The sequence below is a fragment of the Trichechus manatus genome, unplaced genomic scaffold (assembly GCF_000243295.1).
Source record: "Trichechus manatus latirostris isolate Lorelei unplaced genomic scaffold, TriManLat1.0 scaffold00294, whole genome shotgun sequence".
Lineage (NCBI taxonomy): Eukaryota > Metazoa > Chordata > Mammalia > Sirenia > Trichechidae > Trichechus > Trichechus manatus.
Genome location: NW_004444230.1, coordinates 24443 through 51266, shown reverse-complemented (window position 1 = coordinate 51266; position 26824 = coordinate 24443). Strand labels below are relative to the sequence as shown.

General features: G+C 41.4%; 2 protein-coding genes across 2 annotated transcripts in view; one reads left to right on the top strand and one right to left on the bottom strand.

Moving 5' to 3' along the window:
- The window catches only part of BRCA1 (BRCA1 DNA repair associated), a 65519-nt gene extending 64939 nt beyond the window's left edge, over positions 1 to 580 (bottom strand). Inside the window, exon 1 of the mRNA XM_023725233.1 lies at positions 395 to 580. The gene's annotated coding sequence lies outside the window, so the exon portion shown is untranslated. The remainder of the gene's footprint in view (positions 1 to 394) is intronic.
- Positions 581 to 1468: 888 nt separating this feature from the next.
- NBR1 (NBR1 autophagy cargo receptor) lies at positions 1469 to 25934 on the top strand. Its single transcript, XM_023725228.1, has 21 exons — positions 1469 to 1585; positions 4666 to 4776; positions 8345 to 8407; positions 9106 to 9124; positions 9789 to 9811; positions 11906 to 12100; positions 12451 to 12528; positions 13002 to 13216; positions 13645 to 13812; positions 14233 to 14442; positions 15672 to 15831; positions 15921 to 16211; positions 17052 to 17201; positions 17683 to 17758; positions 18257 to 18367; positions 18631 to 18795; positions 19971 to 20391; positions 21157 to 21251; positions 21940 to 21997; positions 22719 to 22824; positions 24889 to 25934. The coding sequence occupies exons 2-21, from the start codon at positions 4675 to 4677 to the stop codon at positions 25060 to 25062; spliced, it is 2880 nt and encodes a 959-aa protein (XP_023580996.1). The 5' UTR covers positions 1469 to 1585; positions 4666 to 4674; the 3' UTR covers positions 25063 to 25934.
- The last annotated feature ends 890 nt before the right edge of the window (positions 25935 to 26824 follow it).

Sequence of the window (26824 nt, the reverse complement as noted above, 5' to 3'; positions counted from 1 at the left end):
CTCTTCTTTTTCCTCAGCATCTTCCTCCCGCAACCCGCACCTGCCCACTTCCCCAGACTCACAACGTCTAAGCTTCCTCAGGTTCCACCCCCCTACCAGATAAACACCCATCCTGGTCTCCTTCAGAGCCCTGATGGCGCAGTGTTAAGAGCCTGGCTGCTAACCAAAAGGTCAGCAGTTCGAATCCACCAGCCACTTGGAAACCCTATGGGGCAGTTCTACTCTGTCTCATAGGGTCGTTATGATTCAGAATCGACTCGACGGCAACGGGTTTTGCTCTCCTTCAGGCCTCTCCTTTAGGGGCCCCCTCCCCTTCATTCTCCCCACAACCTGTTTCCCGCTAGTTCCCCGAACACCCCTCTGGGCCCCTCTTCCTGCCACGGGGCTCTCTCACCCTTATCCTGACCAAAGCTTCCAGGCTTCCCAGGCCCAGGGGCCTAGTTATCAGAACAGCTCCCAGGGGCAGCCCCGGCTCAGAAAGCGTCCGGGAGCTCCAGCCGAGCAATCGCAGTTTCAATTTATCTGTAATTCCCGCGCTTTCCTGTCGCCACGGAAACTGACCGCTACCGCTGAGCGCGAGCTTCTCAGAACGAAGAGCTAGACACGTAAGCGGAAGGGCGGGGCAGAAAGAGTCTAGTCTTTCGGGGATCCGATTGGTCACCCATTCTTTCCCTGCATGATGTAATTAGAAAGAGCCGGAAAAGAAAGAATTCTACCTGTGTTTTCTGTTAGGCGCCCGCCGTCTTGCGTCCACGCCTCTAGATGCGGGTTATTACGTCATAGTAATCGCTGTACTAGGGTCGGAATCGCTACCTGAGACCCGAATATGAGCACCGGGTAGTGCCTAAAACAGTCGCAAGAAAAGGGCCTATTCCCCCGCCTTTTCTGCCTCAATGGAAGTCTCCAGTTTAGGAAAATAAACGGGCTGTGGGGGAAAAACTACGATTTCCAGCATGCATTGCGGAACGAAAGGCCTTAGCCACAGTATTCCTTGGAAACTGTAATCTTACGGAGCAGTGCGTCCGATACCGGAAGCAGGCACGATTCTCACGGAAACCGGGTTGCTAGATTGGCGACCTCTGCGCGCTTATGGACCTCGAAACATATGGATTGGAGTGTTATTCTGTTTTCGCATCTTGACAGCGGAGAGTAGGCTAACGAACCCACAAATCCTAGGAAGACTACAATTCCCATCCAGCCCCGCAAGTCTCGAGCTAGTAGTCCTCTAAGGTAATTTGAAGGAACGGAAAGGTGTGCCGCATTTCCCGGGAAGTGAAAATCCACTCTGGTCCACGTCCGCGCATTCGTAGTTCCGCCCCTCTCCTCCAGTGTTTTGTTATTGTCGTGCGGTTTAGGCTGCTCCTGCCCCGCCCCCGCCGGAGCAGCCTCGGCCAATCAATGGGGTGATAGCTTTGAGGGACAAATGATAGGAACCAATCGTCTTGTCGGAAACTCAGAGAAACAGAGCACTAGGCCCTGTCTCTATCCGCCATGTTAGATTCACCCCGTAGGGGTAGCGACAGGACTGGCCTTGAAAGGTTCTTGCACTGGTGTCCGGCAGGCGCCCCCCGGGGGCGGAAAACTGGTAAGGTAGCAGCTCCGATTCTCTCGGGGTGGGGTCATGTCGCACTTAGAAGGTTTGGGGAGGTCCTAGGGAGGAATCCTGCAAAGGAAAGGGAGGACTTATTTTGTGTGCGGGGGCAGTCGATCTTTTCAGAGACCTGGTGAGAGAGCCGTTAGTGTGAGGGACCGAGGGGGCGGATGCCGCCGGAGAGATGAAGTGTCGGTAGCTCAGAACGTCCGGCTTCTGCTGATGGAAGGCCGAAACTTCCCAGCACAAAGAGGACTAGGCAAAGAAAATGAGAGGAAGTCTTCAGAGAGTGGTGACACTATCTTGGGGGCATGGAGTGCTAGGAAATGATAACTGTAAGACTAGGATGAAAATGTCTAGAAAAAAAAAGGATTACTCACAGATCCTCATTACTCCATCCCCCCCTTCTTTTTGAGAACCTCTTAAAGCGGTCTCCTTGGTCAGGGACCTCCTGTATTGGAAAGCCATCGTTTTTCCCTATTGTCAAACACCCAGCTCTCAGGTCACACATTTTAAAGCCCTTAGAGCTTCTACAGGCCTCTGGTAGAGTAATCAAAGCTCAGGTTCCCAGTTGTAGGTCTGCTTTATTAAAGGGATTGTTAGGGTTGGAAAAAACCGACATAGAGGAAAAGATGACTTTGTGCCAAGCAAAGGTGAGTCAGTGGCATGAAATTATGATAATGCCAGTTATGAAATCTGAAGGCCTATGCCCCAGCTGCCTGGCTGTACTGACCCTAAAACTATAGGGGCAGATGGGGCTAACTATAGCTTTGGTATTTGCACAAATTCAAGATTAATGCTCTTGCTGAAAGAGTTTTCACATGAAAGCCAAACAGAGATAGGCAGTTCTTTATGAAGACCTGGCTATGGTCCAGTTAAGCTAGAATCTCCCACTTCCTGTTTTCTCCCCATCAGCAGACCAGGCAGATGAGCTCCAGAGAGTCTAAACTAATTTCCATTTGTGTAATTTGAGAAAAGAGAAGGAAGATTTAGTTTCCTGCTGGGCTCTCCAAAGTGTGGAACTGTGTTTCTTAGAAGCAGGAAAGTAGGAATGTATTTCAAAATATCCAGTTTTGGCAGGCTGAGTCAGTCACTTCTGTTCCCTAATTTTTTTTCCCCGAAGTTCCTGGGGAGTTGGACAGACAGTCTCTCCATATTTTAAGGACCCCAAGGGTTGTGTTCCATGTGAATGAATTCTAGATGTCAGCAGGATTGGCACTAAAGACTGGCATTATTTTGGAGGTGAACTTGGCTCTATGTGGGGACACAGAATGGAAAAAATTGGGTTTTGAATTTAAAACTATGCTGATCCTCAGAGTTCAGTGTTGTTTTTAATGACAGTCTCAGTTGTATTGCTTCACAAGGCAGTGGATGACACTGTGGAAAACAGGACAGTTTTAATTTCTAAAGACCAGTTTATTATAATAATTTTTATATTTGAATAACATTTTCAAGGAACTTATACACACACATTCATATTGATTTTATGATATTGTGAGGTAGGCAAGGCAGATATATTAGACCTTTTTTATGGGTAAAGGAACTGAAGCTCAGAGGTTAAATGACTTGCTCAAGGTTGTGTGGCTAGTAACTTACTAGAGCCATGTCTGGACCCCAAGTCTTTTGATCCCTTTCCTCCCCCATAACAGTGAAAACTCCCGGGACTTCATCTTGCACACCTCCTGTCTCCTGTGCCTGGAGCAGAATCTGGTTTTTTGTAGATGCTTGTTAAATATATGTTGCTGAATGTGTTTAAGAGCTGACTTTTCTCACTACAACTTAAGTTTGGATTTAAACAACGTAAGCCATTTTTCATAAAGGCATAAAAACAGTTCACCAGTACATAAACTCCTTAATTAAAAACAAACAGCTGACCAGAATAGATATTTGATATCTATTAAAGAATTATTGTTAATTTTTTTAAGCATGGTTATAGTATTGTGATTGTGTGTGCGTTTTTTTAACATTCTTATCTTTTAGAGGCACATACTCAATTATTTATGGATGAAGTGATGGTTATCTGTCAAAATGTCCACAATAATCCAGTAGGAAAGGAGTATTGACAATTGAACCTGAATTGATAAATTGTGGAAGCTGGGTTATGGGTTCATAGGGGTTCATTATATTATTCTGTCTACTTTTGTATAGATGTGGAATTTCATTATAAGTATTTTTGTTTTACTTTTTAATTACATAAACTGTCATTTGTTTAAAACATTAGCTGACTACAATCAATCCAGTACTGGCGGTGATGAGGGAAAGTGGTAGGATGGTATAAATGAAATGAGGGTAGCCTTGAATTGATTGTTGTAGCTAGGTGTTCATTGCTGTCCAGTTTCATGTTGTTTGAAATTTCCCAGTAAAAAAAATCAGCACATTACAAAAAACAGATGAACTAGGATAAAGGGTGTTGAATGCTACCCCTGTGTAGTTTCTTGGCTAGAGCTTTGGCTTCTGACTCGTTAAAATTGAGCCAATGGAGAACCTCAGTTTCGTTTAGGAAGAGGCTGCTGCTTCAAGAAAAATGTAGAATGTTACTTTCAAGTCATACAAGAGTATAAGTTTCCTGAGGGTAGAGACTTTATCTGTCTTATTCATCTTACTTAGTATTTCTTATTACTAGTAGGTATTCAATAGGTATTTGTTTAGTTATCATTATAAAATGCCATTAAAATCCATAAGGATTTTTCAAATTCTAGATGATTTCTTTGGGTGTGGCCAAAATGTAGAAACTTTCAGTAGACATTTATTTCTTATGTGGAGAGTCCTAATACTTTTAAGAGTAATTTTTATGACTTGCTTAAGTACAAGTCCTTATGTCATAGATTTAGCACTAATATCTTTATTTCTTGGAAAGAACAATTCTTATTTAACAGTGAGATTTGTTTTAAAGTACCCACTAGATTGTAAGTTCCATAGGACCAGGGATATTGTCTATCCTGTTCACTGCTGTGTCCCCCATGCCTAGTATATATTAGGTGCTCAGAAGTATTTGTGGAATGACTGAACGTTTATGCAATTTATAGAACCCTTTCTAATGTGTTTTCTATTTCTCACCCACCTCTCAACTCTAGCCCTACAGCATGGAACCACAGGTTACTCTAAACGTGACTTTTAAAAATGAAACTCAGAGCTTTCTGGTTTCCGATCCAGAAAATACAACTTGGGCGGATGTAGAAGCTATGGTGAGTGTTACTTTTGTTTTGTTTCTCTATCACTGAAGCATAGATATTTTTTCCAAAGGTAGCTGTTTTTAGCAGTGTTGATTCATAGCTGTAACAGTTGTCATATTTACTATTTCTGAGTCTTTGGAAAATTGTTTTTGTCAGGGGTTCGGCATTCATTTAGGACATGTGCCCATAAAAGGGACAAACAAATAAGTTCCTTTTGAAGAGATAAGAAAGGGAAGGTAAAATTGTTTTTTATGTGAGATGATTTCAAAGACCTGTTAATTTTGGAAGCAGTCTGAGGAATGAATTGGTGTGAGCCCCGCCCCACCTAGGCCCTAGAGGAATGTTCTCTTGCCTGGGAGCAGATAGGTTACTATTATTTGTGAGCCACCAAAGATAGGACTTGAAGCACTTACTGATGAAGATCAAAGACCACAGCCTTCAGTATGGATTACATCTCAACATAAAACAAAAATCCTCACAACTGGACCAATAAGCAACATCATGATAAACGGAGAAAAGATTGAAGTTGTCAAGGATTTCATTTTACTTGGATCCACGATCAACACCTATGGAAGCAGCAGTCAGGAAATCAAAAGATGCATTGCATTGGGCAAATCTGCTACAAAAGACCTCTTTAAAGTGTTAAAAAGCAAAGATGTCACCTTGAAGACTAAGGTGCGCCTGACCCAAGCCGTGATGTTTTCAGTCACCTCATATGCATATGAAAGCTGGACGATGGGTAAGGAAGACTGAAGAAGAATTGACACTTTTGAATTATGGTGTTAGCAGAGAATATTGAATATACCATGGACTGCCAAAACAACAAACAAATCTGTCTTGGAAGAAGTATAGCCAGAATGCTCCTTAGAAGCAAGGATGGTGAGACTGTGTCCCTACTTTGGACATGTTATCAGGAGGGATCAGTTCCTGGAGAAGGACATCACACTTGATAAAGTAGAGTGTCAGTGAAAAAGAGGAAGGCCCTCAACAAGATGGATTGACACAGTGGCTGCAACAGTGGGCTCAAGCATAACAACGATTGTGGGGATGGCGCAGGACTGGGCAGTGTTTCATTCTGTTGTACATAGGGTTGCTATGATGCAAAACTGACTCGATAGCACCTAACAACAGCAGTATAACCTGTGTTTTACAAGGGCTGATAGATTACCTTTATTGCTAGGTCAGAGGTTGTCTTCAAAGTTGAGCAGCAAAAACTCCCCCTGGTAAGCCAGCACAAGTTGTACAAGGAAAGGTCATGGAAGCTCCACAGACACATCCAAACTCCCTGAGGGACTGAATTACTAGGTGGAGGGCTGTGGGGACCATGGTCTCGGGGAACATCTAGCTCAACTGGCATAACACAGTTTATAAAGAAAATGTTCTACATTCTACCTTGGGGAGTAGCGTCTGGGTCTTAAAAGCCTGTGAGCAGCCATCTACTCCACTGGTCTCATGCCTTCGGGAGCAAGGGAGAATGAAGAAAACAAGATACAAGGGAAAGATTAGTCCAAAGGACTAATGGACCACAACTACCACAGCCCCCACCAGACTGAGTCCAGAACAACTAGATGGTGCCTGGCTACCACCACTAACTGCTCTGACTAGGGTCACAACAGAGGGTCCCGGACAGAGCTGGACAAAAATGTAGAACAAAATTCTAACTCACAAAAAAAGACCATACTTACTGGCCTGACAGAGACTGGAGAAACCCTGAGACCATGGCCCCTGAATACCCTTTTAGCTCAGTAATGAAGTCACTCCCGAGGTTCACTGTTCAGCCAAAGATTAGACAGCCTCATAAAACAAAACGAGACTAGTGGGGCACAACATTCCAGGGACAAGGACTAAAAGGCAGGAGGGGACAGGAAAGCTGGTAATAGGGAACCCAAGGTTGAGAAGGGACAGTGTTGACATGTTGTGGGGTTGTTAATCATTGTCATAAAACAACGTGTGTACTAACTGTTTAGTGAGAATCTGTTTGTTCTGTAAACCTTCATCTAAAGTACAATTAAAAAAAAAAAAAAAACTCCCCTTGGTGCTTAGACAGCAGTTCCACTGCTCCTCTTTATTTTTGTTAATGCTTTTCCTGCTCTTGGTTTGCCCTTTGTACTCTTCTGTTTTTGTTCCGGTTGCAGTGGTGAATGTTATACTTCCTCCCTGACTATTTATCTAACAAAACTATTTGGTAAAAGCCTACTTTTACCTGGTTACGTGTGATGGTGACTAAAAAGGGAAGAAAATGATGGGGACCTTAAAAGAGGTCTAGTCGTCTGCCTTCCAGCAATTATCTTTACTGTCCTAGACAGATGGTTAACCAGAAAGAAGTTGGATCTTGTTTGTCAAATGATCTGAAAGTCAAACAGTTAGCTTTCTTTTGCTAGTACAGTAAAACCTGCGAAAGCTGGACCCTGTCTAAGGTGGAAACCTATCAGAGAAGGAAAACTCAAATATTTTCCACTAATAGCGCGCCATAGAAAAGTGGTAAGGCTGCACCCTGTCAAAGGTGGAAAACTTACAAGACCCGGAAAAACAGGGCAGTCCCGTTGAGTTCCAGCTCTCAGATGTTTCACTGTAGTTACATTAACTGACAGCTTCCTTTTTTTCTTTATCGAATTTTAAATTATAAAAGTGTAATACATGCCCATTATAAGAAGTAAAACAATCCAAACATATATCAAGGAAAAGTTCATATTCCTCTGCTCCCCCACCTTCCCACCTCTTTGGGATAACTAGTACTAACAGACAGCCTGATATATGCTTACTCACATTTTCCATATCACACAGACATCATACAGGATCAAGCTTATTTTGCAGCTTGCTTTCCTTACGCAACAATATAGACATAGTTCTATAGATAAGGATCAGAGCTCATTCTTTTGAAAGCCATAGAATATCCACAGTATTGTGGGTATTGTTGTACCATAATTTATTAATCATTTCATATTGAAAAATAATTGGATTGTTTCCAGGTTTTTTTTTGGTTTTCTTTTTGCCACTACGAAATAAACAGCAGGAGATATTCCTCTATACATAAAACCTTAAGTGAGATTAATGGGTCACAAGGTGTGTGATTTTTAAATTTTAATAGCTATTGCAGATTGCTTTGTAGAACGATTGTAGAAACTCAGAAATAAATGACAGTGCCCTCAATTCTTGACAGTACTGGATGTTATGGCTTTAAATAATTTTTGCCATTCTCATGAGATGACATCTCATTGCTTTAATTTGCATTGTTCTATCAGTGAGGTTGAACATCTTTTCATATACTTGTTAAGCATGCTGATCTCCTCTTCTGTGAATTTTCAGTACATTTTTACCTGCGTTATTAATCTTACCCTTAACAGTTTTGCAGATGCTCTTCATATGTTACAGATATTAACCCTGTGTCTGTTATGGGTTGCATATATTTTTCTCAGTCTTTTATTTGTCTTTTGACTTGGTTTATGGTATATCTTACTATACAGAAATACTTAATTTTTAAATAATAAAATATACCCATCTTTTCCTTCATGACTTCTGGGTTTCTGTCACAATTTGACTTTTTAATGTCTTGTTCATATAGTGTATTTTTCATTTGCAGGTAAAAGTTTCATTTGATCTGAACACTATTCAAATAAAATACCTGGATGAGGAAAATGAAGAGGTAAAGTATATTATGGTACCCATTGCCAGCCGTCCAGAATAGGGATCTTATTTCTCAAGAGTGATTGACGTGGGGCTCAAAAAGTTCAGAATCGTGTTTACCTCGTTTATTCAGTGATTTGAACGCATATGATAATTGCATGTTCTAAGCAGAGTTGTGGCATCTGAGATGGAGTTGAGAAATACGGAAACAATTTGAAAAGAAAATCTGAGCGATAACTTCAAAATTATGTAGTGTTCTTAAGTTCAGATATAGCCCAAGCTTCCCCTTGTTTTATAATAATGAAAATAATAATTTTTATTAAGTGGCTATAATGTATTGGACTAACAACGGTGTGGTGTATTAGGTACATTATTATCATCCCTGTCTTATCCATGAGGAAACTGAGGCACAGAGAGGTTAAGTAATTTGCCCAGAAGCACATAGCTTGGAAGTAGTGGAGTAAAGGATTAACCCATTTCCTCTGGCTCCAGAGCCCAGACTCCTAACCACTGTCTCTTAATATGGCTGAAATAAAGGGGGGCACAGTAGTTAAGCAATAAAATTCTTTAATTATTATTCATGACTGGCTTATGATACTAGAAAAGCTGAACCCTTGGGCTGAGATTTTGTGTCTCTTCTGTGAGGCTGGTCTTAGTAATGGAAATACTCAGTTGATGAGATGCTTATAATTCACTGTTGCTTTTTTCCTTTTACAGGTGTCCATTAACAGTCAAGGTAAGTCCCTCAGGGAACCTGTTCAGCTTTATGTAAAAGCCTTATCTGTTCATGGGCTTATGTATTTCCATTTACACTCAAACCTTGTAACAATACTTGTTTTAGGTTAGAATTTGTAGACAATAATTGACATTGCACTTGCTCATCCGTGGGCATTTGTTACACGGGATTTTTATTACGTAGCAGTGTTTTGTATCTAGGGTGATGACTTTGAATGGACCCTAAGGACAGCTTTAATGAGAGCTATATTTAAGATGCTGCTACTCTGAAAATCACATGCTTCCCAGTTTGATACCCATAACTTGTCCTCCTAGTGTTCTATCTGTCCCTGACTTTTATATATATTAGTGTCGACTTATAAACACGTATTAACGCTAGCATGAAGTCCCTTGAGTTCTGAGCTTCAGTAAGCCTAGTGTGAGGGAGCTGGGTTGAGGTCTCATAACTGGAGGGTGCCAGTAGCAAAGAAAGGAATTTAAAGCAGAGAACTGTTGTTGCTTCTATTTGTGGTAGGATGAGACGAGAGTTTGTTGTCAAAAAGATAGTAGCTGTTCATATATTAAGGATTGTAAGCAAAGAATTCTTAAAAGTCAGTATTGCCTATACCTCCTAGAATCTTTTTAGGCTGGTGAAAAAATATCACAATGTTTTTTGTCTTTTTTAGGAGAATATGAAGAAGCTCTTAAGGTAATGGTTGTTTTGTCTCATTGTCCAAATAATTTTTTTTTAATATTTATTGACTAAAACTCAAACCTGAATTCCATTATCCAGGAAGAGGAATTAATGAATCTAAACATAGTGAAACCTATTTTTAGGGAGATTCTGATTAGTAGGTCATACCATCCAGCAAAAGGAAGCTCCTCATGTAAAGGTTCTCCCCAGTTTCCTTCCATCTCATTGCTGGTTTTGGTGCCACCATCCAGATATTTAAAAATACAGTGACCTGTCTGAAATTAGGCTTTCTGGTTCATCTTTGTCATTTCCTTCCTTCACAATATTCCCTATGGAACATTGCAGTGAAATGTGAGAGAATTTAAGGTATAAACGATAGAGTTGCATACAATCTCTTGTTTAAGTCATTGATGGCATTAGTTAGAGCATTTGTCAACTTTCTGGTATACCAGTCTATCCTTTCATTATCACTTTTGTAATTAAGGTTTTTCTTTAAGATTTGACTGTCTTTTATGAGCTTCCAGTCCAAGACTGAGCTATTTTTCATAATCACTTTTATTCTAGGGAGGGAAAGGCAAGATTTTTTTCTAACTGGGGCTGGGTCTACCCTTTTTGGCTGCTGACCAAAACTGATATCCTAGGTGCCGCTTGTTTCAGCAGTGTAACCAATGTCTTCCCAGTTTCTTTTCATAGGCATCCTTATGTACCAGTTTCACTCTTTGTTTTGGATATTCAGATCTTTCCTTGGTTTTCCTCAGTTGAGATTCCTATTTCTGTACATAATTTCTCATTTCTGTTTCCTTCTGCTTCAGTTATCTTATGGTTTTCCTGTTTCTTCGTTGCTTTTAAGCTATTCTAGCATGCTGGTCCTCTACCCCCTTTACTCTTGTCCTACTCTTCCTGACTTTTCTCTTTCCCTATTCTCAGAAGCTATAGTAATTTCACTAAAAAGTCTCCTGAGGGCTTCATAACTTTTCTGCCTTTCCCACAGCCCCTCTTAGCTCACCTGACCATCAGGATGCTCAGACCTCAGGATCCTAATGTTTATGTAAGCCTGTCTTACCCTGGAAAGCAAGAATATTTTTACATTTTCATATATAATACTATATAGTACTAAGATCTGCTTGTATTTTGACACATTTCATTGCAGTCTTTTCTTGAGCAATTTTTCCCAAAGACCGTCCCAAATAGTTTACTAAAAGCTTCTTGGTGGTGTAGGGTCTAGAACAGGGTTTGACAAACTACAGCCTGTGTGCTCACTGTCTGTTTTGTAATAAAATTTTATTAGAATGTAGCCATGCCCATTCATTTATGTATCGTTTATGACTGTTTATATGCCACAACAGTATAGTTGGATAGTTGTTCCAGGCCTCCAAGCCTGAAATATTTACTGTGTGGCCTTTTAAGAAAACATTTGCTGACTCCTGGTCTAGAATAATAGCTTTCAAACTTTTTTCCCATGTGATGCTATCTCTAAATGGAATCTTAAATCTAATGTGTGAAAATAAATAAAAGAAGAGCTGTTCTGGTTGATACTGGGGGTGCTAGAACCCTTTTTTATGGCCCCTAAAATCTTGGACACTGGGTTACCTTCATGGAACGTCAAGTGCTCCTTGAAGTACCATTTTCAAATCAGGGCTTATAGGAAGATGCTTTTCAAAAGGAGATGACCAGTTGAGCATGTTTTCCAAAATACTATTAGTGAAAAAGTAAACACTTAGTTACAGGACATAGTTTTGAGTTTTTTGAGTTCTGTTAGCATGGGATTGACTTTTTTAGAAAATAAAGATTGGAGTCACTAGGTGGGGTCTTATGTAAAACCAGTTACACAGAAGTAGTAACCCACGTATTTCAGATGAAACATCTGATCTAATAAATTATTATACTATGAACCTACATTTATGTTGGTTTTTTAGTAACAGAACCATTCCTAATTAAAATTCTTTGCAAAGCAACAGGTTGAGTATCAACATTGTATGTGTTGTTTGATTAATAAAACAAACAAATCCCATGTAATTGATTGCACTCTTCTATTTAGGTATTTTTGAAATTCCATTTGGCAAAGGAAACTGACACAGTATGATTTTGTTTCATAATATATGCTCTCAGATGGCAGTTAAGCAGGGAAACCAACTGCAGATGCAAGTCCATGAAGGATACTACGTTGTGGATGAAGCCCCAACCCCAGTTGTATCAGAAAAACGACTAGCTGCCAGGGCAGGGAAGAAGCCACTTGCACACTATTCTTCATTGGTGAGAATCTTGGGATCAGACATGAGACCACCAGAGGAGCCTGCAGCACAGGTATGAAGGGAATGGACCTGTCTCTACAATTTTGCTCTGTTTCCTTGTCTTTGGTCTGCAATTTGAGATAGTCATGAAAAATTTGGGGGATATTGTGATCTTTTTTCATCTCTGATTGAAACTAGCAACAGTGGTTACTTCTGGAGAGAGGGAGTGAGTGGGATAGAAACTTTGTTTTATATACTCCTCTATGCTATTTGATAGTTTTTTCGTTTTTGTTTTATTTTGTTCTTTAACCATACGCTTGTATTACTTTACAAAAGAAACTTCAAAGTAATACATTTCAGGAAAATTATTTTAGGTAGAAAGAAAAAGTAACCACCAAGATCTTGGATTGTGTTTTCTTGCAGCAATTTCCACTTGCTCCATGTGATGCAGACCAGCCTCAAGACAAGCCCCCAGACTGGTTCACAAGCTACTTGGAGACAGTGAGTATTCTCGCTGGCTTGGGTTTTAGCAGCAGTGTTGACACAGGTAGAATGTGGAAGAATAGAAAGCCAAACCCAGAGGGCTGGCTGCTGCCTCTGGTGCAGGTGAATGAAGAGTGGTAGCTAATAGTTTTTCAACTAGAGCAGTTCAAGTCAAGAAAGCTCTTAACTTTTACAGTGAGGTACCCAGAAAAAGAAGGAATCTGATTCTTGTAAGGGAGAGAGACAAATCTCTATGCTTAAGAAGGAGGAAGTTAGAAATTTACTCATCGAAAAGATTTCCTAGTATTTTCTTTGAACCAGTTTAGTGGTGGAAGGAATAGACCTTTTGTCCATTCAGTCAGTAGCTATTAGCTATTTATTATGTTTTTACATTATACTAGAGACTGTGAGGTTTCAAGTCTGTTTGATATCTCCATATCTTTTTCCAATATTGGGTCTGAATTTTCTCCCACCTTCTGCTCTATATCTAGTTCAGAGAGCAAGTGGTTAAAGAAACAGTTGAAAAGCTTGAACAGAAATTACATGAGAAGCTTGTACTTCAAAGCCCAACGTTGGGTTCCTGTCCCTCAGAAGTCTCAATGCCTATTTCAGATGAAACACTGTTTTTGCCAGAAAATCAGTTCAACTGGCATATTGTTTGCAGCAGCTGCCAAAAAAGAATCATTGGTGTGCGCTACCAGTGCAGGTAAGCTGTAACTTGGGGATAGTTGTCTATTGGTAGTCCTCAGAGCAGCGACCTTGCTGGCATTCTGGATAGGTACAGGAAATTGGGTGTATTCTGTCTCTGAGCATTAGATGTAGTAGCTCTGGATTGGAAATATGCACTGCTCTTCACTCACATGCTTTTTAGGTTGAGAGTTAAGTATTCAGATTGTTGTCGTCTCCCTTTTGTTCCATATGCTTTCATATATTGCCTTATCTTATAGATTCCATTTGCAATAGGTTTAGGTTAAGTGTTATTATCCCCATTTTATTAATGAGGAAAACTGAGACATGGCATGATCAGATGACAGGCTCCAGCTACCAGCTAGCTGGCAATACAGCAAATAAGAGGTCTGGTCTCATATCTTCCTACCTCAGGTACTTCCCACTGTGCCATTCTTTTCCTCACAGCCTATGCCCATCCTACAATATCTGTGAAGATTGTGAGGCAGGGCCATACGCCCATGACTCTAACCACGTCCTACTAAAGTTGCGGAGACCTGTTGTGGGATCCTCTGAACCATTCTTGCACTCAAAGCTCTCTACTCCTCGTCTTCCCGCTGCTCTGGAACAAGTCAGGTAAAACGATTTACATGGGGATGCTTGTTCTGAGGTTTTTGGTTTTGTTTTTCCTCTTTAAAAAATTTTATTGTGGTAAGCATATAACAAAAATTTGCCATTTTAACCATTCTTTCCCGCCTTTTTCTTTTATTATAAAAATGTACTTAGCAAAACATATAGTTCTCTGGTTTCTTGGTTCTGGTGACAGGGTGTGAGTCACAAAACTACAGATAGTCTCCTTAGTTCCTGCTCGTTTTCAATTGATGTGCAATAATGAATTACCCAAAGCTAATGAAATGGAAATGATAGCTAGAGAATGAAATTAAGAAACTAAACTAGAAGCTGATACTGATGGAGGCTGAATTTGGCCCAAAATACCTTCAAGGCTTGTTTGTGAGGTTTGTTTTTTTTTTAAGACTTTAATTTATTATTTCACAGGCTGCAGAAACAGGTTGACAAGAACTTTCTTAAAGCAGAAAAGCAGAGGTTACGAGCTGAGAAGAAACAGCGTAAAGCAGAGGTCAAGGAACTTAAAAAGCAGCTTAAACTGCACAGGAAGATTCATCTGTGGAATTCTATCCATGGACTTCAGAGCCCCAAGTCTCCTTTGGGCCGACCCGAGAGCTTGCTGCAGTCTAACACCCTGATGTAAGCCTGGGGCCTTGCTGGGAGCCAAGACTTTAGGTTCAGCTCTTTAGAACTGGAACATCAGTCAACTTCTGTCTTTTTTATCCACAACACTTAGCCCCCAAACCCTTGAAACTTCCTATTTTTTGACCCTAGTTTTATTAAAGAGTAGTTTGGTAGTTGTTTTTTTAATAGACTTTTTTTAATAGGCTTTCTTTTTTAGAGTAGTTTTATATCTATAGAAAATGGTACTGAAAGTAGAGTTCCTATATACCCCTTCCCCCTGCACATTGTTTCTCCTCTTGACATCTTGCATTCCTGTGGTACATTTGTTAAAATTGATGAACCAGTATTGGGAGATTGTTATTAATGTCCATAGTGTACATTAGGGCTCACTCTTTGTTTTGTGCAGTCCGAAAGGTTTTGACAGATGCTTAATGTCATGTGTCTGCTGTTATGGTATTGTACAGAATAATTTCACTGCCCTAAATATCCCCTGTGCTCCACCGATTGATCTCTTCCTCTGAACCCCTGGCAACCACTTATCTTTTCATTGTCTAGCTTTGCCTTTCTCAGAATGTTATATCGCTGGAATCATTCAGTATGTATAGGTTTTTTTGGTCTGCCTTCTTAGCAGTTTGCATTTTAAGGCTTCTCCATGTTTTTTTTGTGCCTTGGTAGTTTATTTTTTTTCATTGCTGAATTACACACTTTTGTATGGCTATACCACAGTCTGTTTATCCATTCACCTACTGAAGGACATCTTGGTTGCTTCCAATTTTTGACAAATATGAATAAAGCTCCTATAAACATTTGTGCGCAGGTTTTTATATAGATGTAAGTTTTCATGTCACTTGAGTAAATACCTAGGAGTACAGTTGCTGGGTGGGAGTTATATTTGACAGTTGTTTCACTGCCCTCTTCAGAAAGATAAAAACCAGTAGGATTCAGAACTGGGTTTGTTACGACCTCTCTTCACTGGAGGCAATCTATATTTGAAGCAAATTAGCAGATGTTTTAAGAACTTGACTCTATAGTTCTATTTATGGATCCTTTTAATTATCTTCACCATGGCTTTTTAGCTTAGGAGTCAAACCTATCCTTTTTTTAAATTTTTATCAGTATTATTTTTAAGGCAAATGCAGTAGGACATCCTCAAGAGTCACAGTCAACCGCTCAGGCCACAGTGGTGGATATTCCAGGCCATCACATCCAATAGCAAATGACTAAGTGTGTGAATTTCTGTTCAGGCTCCCTTTGCAGCCTTGTGCCCCAGTTATGCCAACCCTCAGTGCAGCATTTGTGGATGAGAATTTGCCTGATGGGACGCACCTTCAGCCAGGCACCAAGTTTATCAAACATTGGAGGATGAAAAATACAGGAAACGTAAAATGGAGTGCAGACACAAAGGTATTCTTTCCCACAAAATGTGAAGATGATAGTGATTTGAAGCGTCAGAGTACTCAGCTGACAAACTCTCTTGTCACTGTCCTTTTCAGCTCAGGTTCATGTGGGGAAACCTGACTTTGGCTTCTACAGAAAAGAAAGATGTCTTCGTTCCTTGCCTGAAAGCCGGCCATGTGGGAGTTGTCTCTGTGGAGTTCGTCGCCCCAACCTTGGAGGGAACGTACACTTCTCATTGGCGTCTTTCTCATAAAGGCCAGCAGTTTGGACCTCGGGTCTGGTGCAGTATCATAGTGGATCCTTTCCCCTCCACAGACAGCCCTGGTAACAATGAAAAGGGCATAATCAGCTCAAGCAAAGCTGATGACCTCACCTGCCAGCAAGAGGTGAGCATTGACGGGCTTTGGTTAGTATCCCAGTATACTCAGAGTTAGGGAAGGGGTGATTGAAATGAAAAGAGCCTACTCATAGCTGGTCATTCTTTAAAAACTCATGAAAGGCTAGCTACTCTCCCCTACCCCAACACATTTATATGCTGAAGTGTGGCCTAGTCCTCAAGCGCTTTGAGTGTCTGTAAGATCTTGGGTCAGGCAGTCCCTGAGTGCTTTTCTATCTCTTTGTAGTGATCCTTGGCCAGTCTCTTTGTTGCCCAATGGAAAGAAGGGCGGCCTGGCCTGGCCCAGCCTATGGAACTGGTGGACTGATAGCTTTGCTCCTTAACGTTGTTCTCCCCTGAAATAACCCTTGTGTGTGTTCCCTAAATACTAATGAAGCCTTGCCCTGGTTGTTACTTGGTAGGCAGTTTTTTAAGGCAACTTCCCTCTGTTCATGGGGTACTTTTAGAATGATTACTGCTTAAATTTAGGAGTCATCACTAAAAAAAAGAAAATGGTAGGCAATGAGTACCGTAGGACTGCATGCATACTTCCTTCGCTTCTTTCAAAAGTAATGTATATTCTTGGTAGAAAATTGACAAAATATGGATGAAGGGGGAGAAAAAGGACCAATGTTAATTTACCAGTTTTGACTGTTGTACTGTGGTTAATGTAAGTTAGGTGTAGGGTAATATATGAACTCTGTACTATTTTTGCAAGTTTTCTATAAGTCTAAAATGACATCAAAGCAAAAAGTTAAAAAATGTAGAGATGCAGCAGTGTTTTTGTTTTTAGGGAGGCCCATTAGCTAATTGAGGGCCTAAAATCTGTTCTCATGGCTTGTCTCTATAGGAAGCTTTTCTTCTGGCCAAAGAAGATACTCAGCTTGATGAAGTGACTCAGCAGACAGAAAGGACAGGGACCTGCATTCCTCAGAAGATAAAAAAGATTACCAGCGAGAGGGAGCTTTACATCCCATCTGTGGATCTTCTAACTGCCCAGGTGAAAGATTCAACACTTTGAGGGACAAGGGACAGAGAACATTGGGGAAAGTGTTTTACCACATTGATGAGGAGGTGGTAGGTAGCCTTAGGTGGTGCCCCAGATGGTAAAGATTCTGCTCACTTTAATCCAGTTAGATGCATTAGTGGCAGGGGAGCTCACTCATGGAAACAACAGTTTCTAAACTTAATGTTTCCTCCTTCCTGTGCTTCCCCACAACTTTCCTTTAGTTGCCTCTGCATTTCACCTCTGTCTGGTTTACCCTTACACCGACTCCATTTCTTCTCTTCGCTGCCCTTTGGTCCTTTGAACATCTAGTTCCCATTTAACTCTCCTTCTCACTTGGCTAAGGTGAGACATGAATTTGAACAGAGTTGGATCCAGATGCTATAGAGCTCAGTGGCCTGCAAGTCCCATTGAGAGAGAACATGGTCCCAGTGTGCCTTGCAAGTAGCCTGACATTGCCTGTCTTTTTATCCAGGACCTGTTGTCCTTTGAACTGTTGGATATAAACATTGTCCAAGAGTTGGAGAGAGTGCCCCACAACACTCCTGTGGGTAAGAATGTTACTAGATTCACCGTGTATTTTGTTATTAGACCTAAAAGTTCTGCAGCATGGACTTTGGTAGTTAGTGTTTTATTCTCCCACAATGTGATAGGAAAGCTGCATCCATAGGTCCAGTTTCCTTCTTTCCCCATTGTCTGTCAGAGGCAACGATGGAAGTTTGTGCAAGGCTTTCCCACTATAAGGGACCCCTCTTCTCCATTTTTCTCTAGAGGTTTTCCGTCCCTTTGTTCCTTCACATTCATGGTTCTATGTCTTGGCTGTGACTTTCCAGGCCAGATGACTATTTATGATCCTTCCTACATTAATTTATATGAAACTTGCACACCTCATGGTCTGGAGAAATTCTTTACAACAGACCTTGAAGCATACCTGGGTTTACTTTAGCCCTGCAGGGGGAAAGAAGTCTGTAAGCTGCTTCTTCTGGACACTGACTGTGATGATGTGATGCTGTTTCTTGGTTGATGGTTCTCCTGTCTTCATTCTCCAGATATGACTCCCTGCATGTCTCCTCTGCCACATGACAGTCCTTTAATAGAGAAGCCAGGCTTGGGGCAGATACAGGAAGAAAGTGAAGGGGCGGGATTTAAAGCACTTCCTGGTAAGGGATTAAATATTTGTAAAGCATTTACATCTTCCTTTTCCATACCATACCCTATTTTTACACCTATCCTCTACTAACTTGTCCTTGGTGTGTGAATGGGTTTTCTGTAGCTTCTCATTTTTTTAAGTCACCTTACCTTCAGATGGCACAAATAGCAGCCATTCCTTGGCATAGTATGAGCATGGGTGGTGACTGACCATGGCAAAAGCACCTTGACATTTTTAAACACCAAGTGCAAACGAGGCTCTCATCTCTTTCAGGTTCCACAGTGTCAGTAAAGAGTAAGGCTGAGAGCACTGCTCCAGTGGAGGAAGCAGAAGATGACCTGAGTGGGACCCAGTTTGTGTGTGAGACCGTGATCAGATCCCTTACCTTGGATGCTGCCCCTGATCACCACCCACCTTGCCGACAGAAGTCCCTGCAGAGTGAGTGTCCCTGCATTTCCCCCACCTAGTAGGGTGGCACCCAAACTGTGATTGTCAAACATGATTAGTTAGAAGCGCTCTTCCCTGAGAGTGAAGGTAGGGTGATCTTTTTTAGAAAGTCCAGTCATGCTTGTTTCCTCATACTCTCCATAAGCTGCCTGACCATTTTAATGATAGCTTTAGGAACAAAGAAGCCACCATATGTCCTTTCTGCACTTTCTCAGGGGCAGAGTTAACACCTGCATTCCACAGAGGAAAAGCGGCCCATGCTGCCTAGACTCTGCAGTGAGGAGTCTTCCTGTAAACTGGCAGAACGCCTCCCAGAGGCCCCTGTTGGCAGCTCAGTTGTCTGCTTTCTTCTAGGGCAATAGTCCAGGAAATTGGAGGGGGTAGAGGCAGGAGTACCAAACTGAGTTTCTCAAGGTTAAATTATGCTGTAACAAACACCTTTGTATCAGAAACTTCTAGATATCAGGTAGGTAGAACCAATACCATGTTTTTCAAGAACTACCTAAAAATTCAAATTCTAGTGCATCGAAATAATACGGAAAATCTCTGAGTTTCTTATAATGAAATTTGACCTGTGCCTTTAAATAGGATTTGGCTCACTTTTGTTTAAAATATACATGTGTACAAATGCGTAACAAGAAGTCCGAAAGGGTTTAGACCAAAATGTTCACAGTAGTTATTTTTGATGGGACTGTGGGTCCTTTTTGTCTCTCATCCAGATTTTGCCTATTTTCTACCATGGACATGCGTTACTTTTGTAAAGAAGAGGGGGAAGTATGCATGTGGCCCTGTGGTACTCATCAACTAGCATTTGCTTTTCTCCTATGGCACTGTTAGCTAGTTTATCGGTTTGTTTTGAACCGTCTCTAACTATCACATGAAGAGGAAAAAAGATGAGACCTCCTCATTTTAAGATTCATAGTACTTCTCTGAAGTCTGGATGTTTCTGCCTACTTTGTTTTTGTGGGCTTTGGGTTTCTCCGGTTTGCATGGCTTCAAACTTAGAATACAGTCATGGTTCCAGCAGCAGCCCTTCCCTCTGGTTCTTCCCTTTTCTTTTGTATTCATAATTCTAGCCCATGACCCACAAGGCTTTACCAAGTTAAGGGTAGCACTAGAGGCTGCTTTTAGCTTGTACCTTAAAATTGGTTGCTTTCCTCCTGTAGTGAATTCTGCCTCGTCTGAAGGAGAGGGACACCTTGGTGATGAGAGAGAGGAGACTGTCTGTATCACTGAGGAAGAAGTTGTGGAGGAGGAAGAGGATGAGCTCCAAGACGAAGTTCAGAGTCAGTCCTCTGCTTCCTCAGAGGATTACATCATCATCCTGCCTGAGTGCTTTGATACCAGCCGCCCTTTGGGGGACTCCATGTACAGCTCTGCCCTCTCTCAGCCAGGCCTGGAGCGAGGGGCTGAAGGCGAGCCTGGGGTTGACGCTGGACAGGAACCAGCCGAGGCTGGGGAGAGGCTCCCTGGAGGGGAGGACCAGCCGCAGAGGCATAGCATCAATGACATCCTCATGACCTCACAGACTCTGGAAGCAGTGCCCCTAACCCCAGAGGTGGTGGGGCCTCCACCTCCGCTGCCCAGGTACCATCCCCACCCCTCTTGGCTGGGGTGTTCTGCAGAGGTGGAATAAAGAGTGAGAGGAATCAGCTTGATCTCAAAACCTGTTTCTTCTTCAGCATGGGAAGAGACTGTTTCCTTTAGTAAAGTCTGAATTTAGATGAATAAAAGCTGTATTTCCCAGCATTTGCAGATTCTGGATTTAAAGAAATACTAGTTGTAGTCAACCTTAATTATCTGAGGATAATCTACTTATGTTTTGATTGTTTAGAGCCAGTTTTTAAACAAAAATTCCTGTACCTCCCTTCCTTGTTCTATTGATTTTATGAGCAAAGGCAGCAAAAACGCATTCTTGTATTAGTCCCCAAAATTCCTAAGCATACTTAGGAATTTAAAGCCATTATGGGGAAAAAAGTACTATGAAATCAAACAAATTATTTTTAATTCTCTACTGGATCTATCTGCATCATTGCTCTTACAATGTGGAAAGAGCTGGAGCCTTGACTAATTTAAACCATTCTCTCAGTGAACTAGACATTTAGCTTTGTCAGCACGACTTAGTATAGAATAAATGGCCAGACTGAAGCCAATCTTTCTAGCTTGACTGTGGCCAAAGAGAAAAAGGAGTAGAATGCAGCCCTTCTGACTTGATGCCTAAATTGAGACGTGTGATCTGGATCAGAAATGTGAGGTGTGTGTAGAGAATTTGGCACTGCTTGCTGTGTTTACTGTTTCTCCACCGTTACCACTGCTACCATTTCAGTGTTCAATATTGTGTCTTTCTGAAAGGAGCCCTCCTGGTGTACAGCATGATGGATCCCCAGGAGTGGATTTACCAGTTACCATCCCAGAAGTTTCTTCAGTCCCTGATCAGGACAGAGCAGGTAATGACCAGCCTGAGCTTTATCTCTTTCTGTCTGCTCCTTTCTAATGGAAACCAGGTATTACATAGACACTCTGTCTTTGTGATTCTTGGCAATTTTTAGGAACTTGCCTTTTCACTCTATTTTCCGCCCTCGTACTCCAGTTTGTATTCTCTAGCTTAATATTTATTAAATGAGACATCGTAGAGGTAGGCATTGCACTGTAGTTGGAAGAACGCAGGCCTTGGAGCCAGACAAGTCTAGGTTCCAGCCCCAGCTCCAACTTATCCTCACTGTGTGACTTTGTAGCAGTTCAGCAGGTATATGTATAACACTTGTAGGCCTGTTTTTTCATCTGCAAAATAAAGAAAATAGCACTGTGAAGTTGTGAGAAGACCTTCAAAGTCACTTCTCACTCTTTCCCCAAAAAAATAAAACCTAAAAGTCCTTATGAACTAATTAGTATGCTATGATTATAGAATTTATTTTTCTGATTCAGTAAGCTGTTGCCTTGCATTACATTCTGAACAGTTTCTCATCACTTACTTAGACAACCACCTACAAAATTTGCCAGATACTTAAAAAAAGAAATAGGACTTCAAACGCTGTGATCAGATTGCCACCTGCCTCGAAAATAGTTTTGCTGTGAATTAGAGAACACTTGGCGCTTATGAATGCTACATCTAACCAACAGCTCTTTTGCTTTTAGAGCCCAGAGGTTCATCAGGACTTGTAAACAGCAGACAGAAGAGCTATGACCACTCAAGGTAATTGAAACTTGTGCAGTCTCTTCTTCAGAAGCAGGTGGATATGCTCTATTGCTTCTGCTTAAAAGAGTCCATGAAAGCAGGGAAGGAGAGCTGTCATTCGTTCTTGTTCTCATTCCTCCTAAAACTTCAGAGCAACACTGACTAAAGGGCCAAAGCTGATGCTTAAGAGTATTCCCATTCCAGACCAGAAAGGAGTGCCCTGAGAGTCTTGTATCTTCCTCACTGTTGGTGCCAGAGAAGGCAGGAAGGTCAAGCCCAGTGTGCATCATAGTAACTTTTTCCTAGACACACCTGCTTCTCTGCTCCCAATCACCTCAGAGCAGTGTCAAGATGGGATCTTCCTTACAGAATCCAGAAAATCACAATTCTTCTGGGAGGTGTTTCCTCTGAGATGATAACTGAGCAGAGACGTACTGCTGGTACCCCAGTGTGCCCTTGACCATGTTATTTTTCAGCTAGGACTGAAAGCTGGCATATTATCAGAGTGGTGTGTTTTCTGCAATGCCCAGATCTTGCAGCAGTAGAACTGGCCGTGTATAAAACCAAGATTTGTAGCTATAAAACTGATAAAACAGCCAATCACATTCTCTTTTTACATTTGATTTTTTTTTCTGTTAAGGAAATATTTTTCTTTCAAGAATTCAGTTAGAGCCAAGATTACCTTGTAGAAAGATCATGGTTGGTTTGTTTAGGGAGATAATTTGGTTTTCCTCCACAGGCACCACCATGGGAGCAGCATTCCTGGAGGACTGGTGAAGGGGGCTTTGTCTCTTGCTGCCTCTGCATACAAGGTCCTGTTTGCTGGGGCACCAGTCACTGCACAGGTCAGTGTGTGTTTTCTTTTCCTGAACCGAACGGGATTACAAATGAAAACAATGGCTTCGGGGTTGGAGAGTAGCATAGCATTGTGGAAAGAGCATGGGCTTTATATTTAGTCTTTGGTTAGTGCACAGCTCCACCACTTATATGACTGGCCAAGTTACTTAAGGGAGGAAAAGAAAAGGACCTAATGTTGGCTGAGGACCTAGTATGTGTGAGGAGCTACTCCAAGCTCTGTGGCTGTAAGATGAATAAGACACCAGTTCCTGCCCAAAGCCTGGGAAGCAGCCGGTAAAGAGACACTTACAGTACAGGGTAAGATCCTGTGCTGGTGCTGTCAGACAAATGGAACACCTCACCTAGGCTGGTGGAGCCAAGGAAAGCTTCGTGGTAGACGGTGCCTGAATGAAGTCTGAAGGACAAAGTAAGTGTTGGCCAGGAAAAAGGCAGAGAAAGGCATTGTAGACAGAGTAACCAGGAAAAAAGTCTTAGAAGTGTAAGAGAGCAAGTTGAATTTGGGGAACACAGGACCATTTGGTTTGAGAAGAGGAATAAGAAAAGACCAAATATATAGGCAGGAGGTAGATCATCATGCTCCTTCTAAGGAGTTTGAATTTTATTTTAAGAATAGTAGGAGGAGCCATTCAAGAGTTTTAAGGAAGTGATTAACAAGATCAGATCTGGTCTTAGAGCACTCTACTACAGTGAGGATGTTAGCATGAAGCAGAGAAAGAAATCAGTTTGAGAATCCATGTGTAGGTATTAAGGAAGGATGAAGGAGATAATTAAGAGGCAGAAATGACAGAACTTGGAGACCATGATTAAGTGGCTAGAAAAGTCAAGGATAAATCCCAAGTTTCTGGCTTAGGTGATTAATAAAAGAAGATATGCAGGAAGAAGGCTATATTTGGATGAGAGAAGAAAAAATTAGGTCAGTTTTGGATGATGTTGAGTTTGAGCTGTGCATGGCATATCTAGGTAAAGAAACCCAGAATGCAGTTGGATATATAAATCTGGAGCACAGGGGAGAGATCTGGCCTGGAGATGGAAGTTTGAGAGTTGCTTGCATACAGGTTATAGCAGGAGCCATATGATTGGATGAGATCATCCAGGAAGAGTAGGGAAGGCAAGCAGCCTTTAAGGAACAGGAAAGGAAGGAGGAACCTGCAAAGAAGACAAGTAACTAAGGGGAAAATGAGGAGAGTTCTGTTCTGGACCTTAGGGAAAAGAGTTTTAATAAGGGGGGAATGGTCAGCAGTGTCAAATGCTACAGAGATGTGTGACCGGGTGGTGAGGAATTTAAAAGTGCTAGTATGCCCCACTTTTCAGATAGCTGGGCTACAAAGGGAAAAAGAGAGGGGAAGCTAGGGTACATAAGGCAGAGGGAGACATTTTTAAAGATGAGTGAGACTTTAAAACTAGTAGCAAAAGAGGTTAAAGATAAAAATGAGTGAGAATAATTAATGGAAAAAGATTTCTGAAATGGTATGAGGTAATGTGATACAAAGCAAAGTTATTATGGAAGGATTAACCTGGAAAGGAAGATGGATAATCTATTCTGAAAGAAGAGGGAAGAAGGGAACAGTAGAATTAGGTATAGAGGGAAATGCCAGAGACGACTCAACATGCTTACAGACTTTCTCATAGGAATTCTCTTAACAACTCTGCAAAATAGGAGGTATTTTGTATTTCCATTTTTGTAAATAAGGGTTTATCATCACTGGGTTTCCAGGGCTTAATTTCATCTGGCCAAAGAATGCTTCTTTCTGAAAGTCTCTTCTGAAATATTCTCTTCCTAGTTCATAAGTCCACGGGTTTCCTTTCCCCTTTCAATACAAACATACCTCATCTGTAGCAGGGCCTTCCTAATCCTCCTTAACCTCTCAGAAGATCCCATTGGTACGAGGTAGGCAAGTGCACCATACCCTTGTATCTCATTACCTAGTATTTTGAATAAATCTAGGAAGATGAGTATGCTTTACAAGATAAACTAGCCGTTTAAAAATCTACAAGGATAACCACTTAAATTATATAGAAAATGTTGTTCTGCGTTTCTTATCTGTACACAGCCAGTAGTTTCTGAAGACCAGACAGCAGCCTTGATGGCCCATCTCTTTGAAATGGGATTCTGTGACAGGCAGTTGAACCTAAAACTGCTGAAGAAGCACAACTACAACATCCTGCAGGTTGTGACAGAACTTCTTCAGGTTAACAACAATGACTGGTACAGCCACCGCTATTGAAGAGTTTCCTTGTATTAAATGCCTGCCTGCTGCTCAGAGATGATCTTTACTCTGTTATTGGGGTGTGGGGTAGAAGCCCTTGTTTGTTTTTTAATCTGATGAATATTTATATAGCCCATCATTGAATTATCAAGACAATACCTGCAATACAGTATTTTTTGGAGCCAATCAAAGACTACAGCTTAAATTTTCACTTTAGACACTGGATAAATTGTAGGAAGACGGTTTTTCAATTGATTTAGATAAAACTCCTTTCTCCATTTTAGTGTATTGAAGAGTTTAATTTGAACTGCCTGTAGGAACCAGTTTTCTTTCTGCTTGTATAGAACCTGAGTGTTTTTGTTTAGTTAATGTGGATGTTTTTATGGGGTATCTGTTAATTGTCGATTTTTAAATGAAATGAACATTGGAAGAAAGGCTATCAGTTGTTTTCAAGAATTATTCTTAAGGTTTCTCTAACCCTACCCCAAGCCTCATAGCTATGTGGATTGAAATGACACCCAGAGCATGACAGAAACATTGCTCCTCTTCCTTTCTTAAGGAGGTCATTTCCCCACAAGACTTAGTAATTTGTATCTTTGCTTTCTAAAGACAATTTGATGCATTTAAGAGTATCCACCTTCTAGGTCTCTACATTTCAATGAAAGGAGGGAGGAGTGTGCTGAATAATTAACTCACCAGCACCTCTTGATTTATGTCTATTGTAGTAATTTTGCATACATTTTTCTTTCCTTTAAGGGAGAAAATTGTTAAGTAGGTAGTGTGAAATATTTTGCTAATCCTATATGGGGAGAAAAGAATGCTTCTATTAAAGGGAAGAGTACATTTAACAATTACTTTTTTTTTTAAATGTCAGGGCAGATCTTATTTTACAGCAGAGTCGGGGGAAATAGAAACATGAATGAACGGCAGGCGGCTCCTATGTTAATCTCAGTAAAGTTCATGGGTGGGCAAGTGAGTGTGTGTGAGGTATAGGATATCCTGATGACCTCTGGAATGTCTGAAGTCGGTTTAAAGGTATTTGCCCTAGAGAGCCTAGAACAGGAAGAGGCTGGTATTTTGCAAAACATGGGCAGGGGGCAAACTCACAGAAAAAGTTTTGGTTTAATCCTAGGATGAGTGGGAAAGAGCTTGCTGCTTAGAGCCCAAGTCCAAGAAGGGAGTCTTGGGTGCAGTTGATGAAGGAAGAGAAAGGGTAACAAAAAACGCTGAAGATTGATTCATGAAAATGTTCAAGAAAAAGAAGAATCGGACCCCCGGCCTGAAGGGGGAAGAATAGTTAAAAATAGTATTATTTAACCTGGTTGGTATTTATAATGGTGATTTTAATTAATCATTAGCCATGTTTATTTACACTATAACTGTTGAATGCTATTAAATAAAAGCAGGATTCAGACCGCAAGCCAACCAGGCTGTTCATTATTTAAAAGGTTTTCATGGGGCTTCTGGGTAGAAGGCTGAGCGGCAGGGTGTGTGTAACTGGGTGCGTGGGGACCCTTCCGGGCCAGACCCGTCTTGACCGCCGGAGTCGTAGAAGTCCAAGAGGGCCGTAGGTCCGCTCGTCCACCCCGTTGTACCTATACATAACCACTTAAAGAACGGTGAAATAAAGGTCCTTTGAAACTCGTACGGGATTGGCTGGTCCTTGTTCGGAAGCCGTATCCAAAACTCGGGCTTGAAGGGCGGGAGAGCATTTCCTGGCGTCCGCGTCGAGAGGACGGGCCCGGGGAGGAGGGGCGGGGCCGGAGGAGAGGAGGGGCGG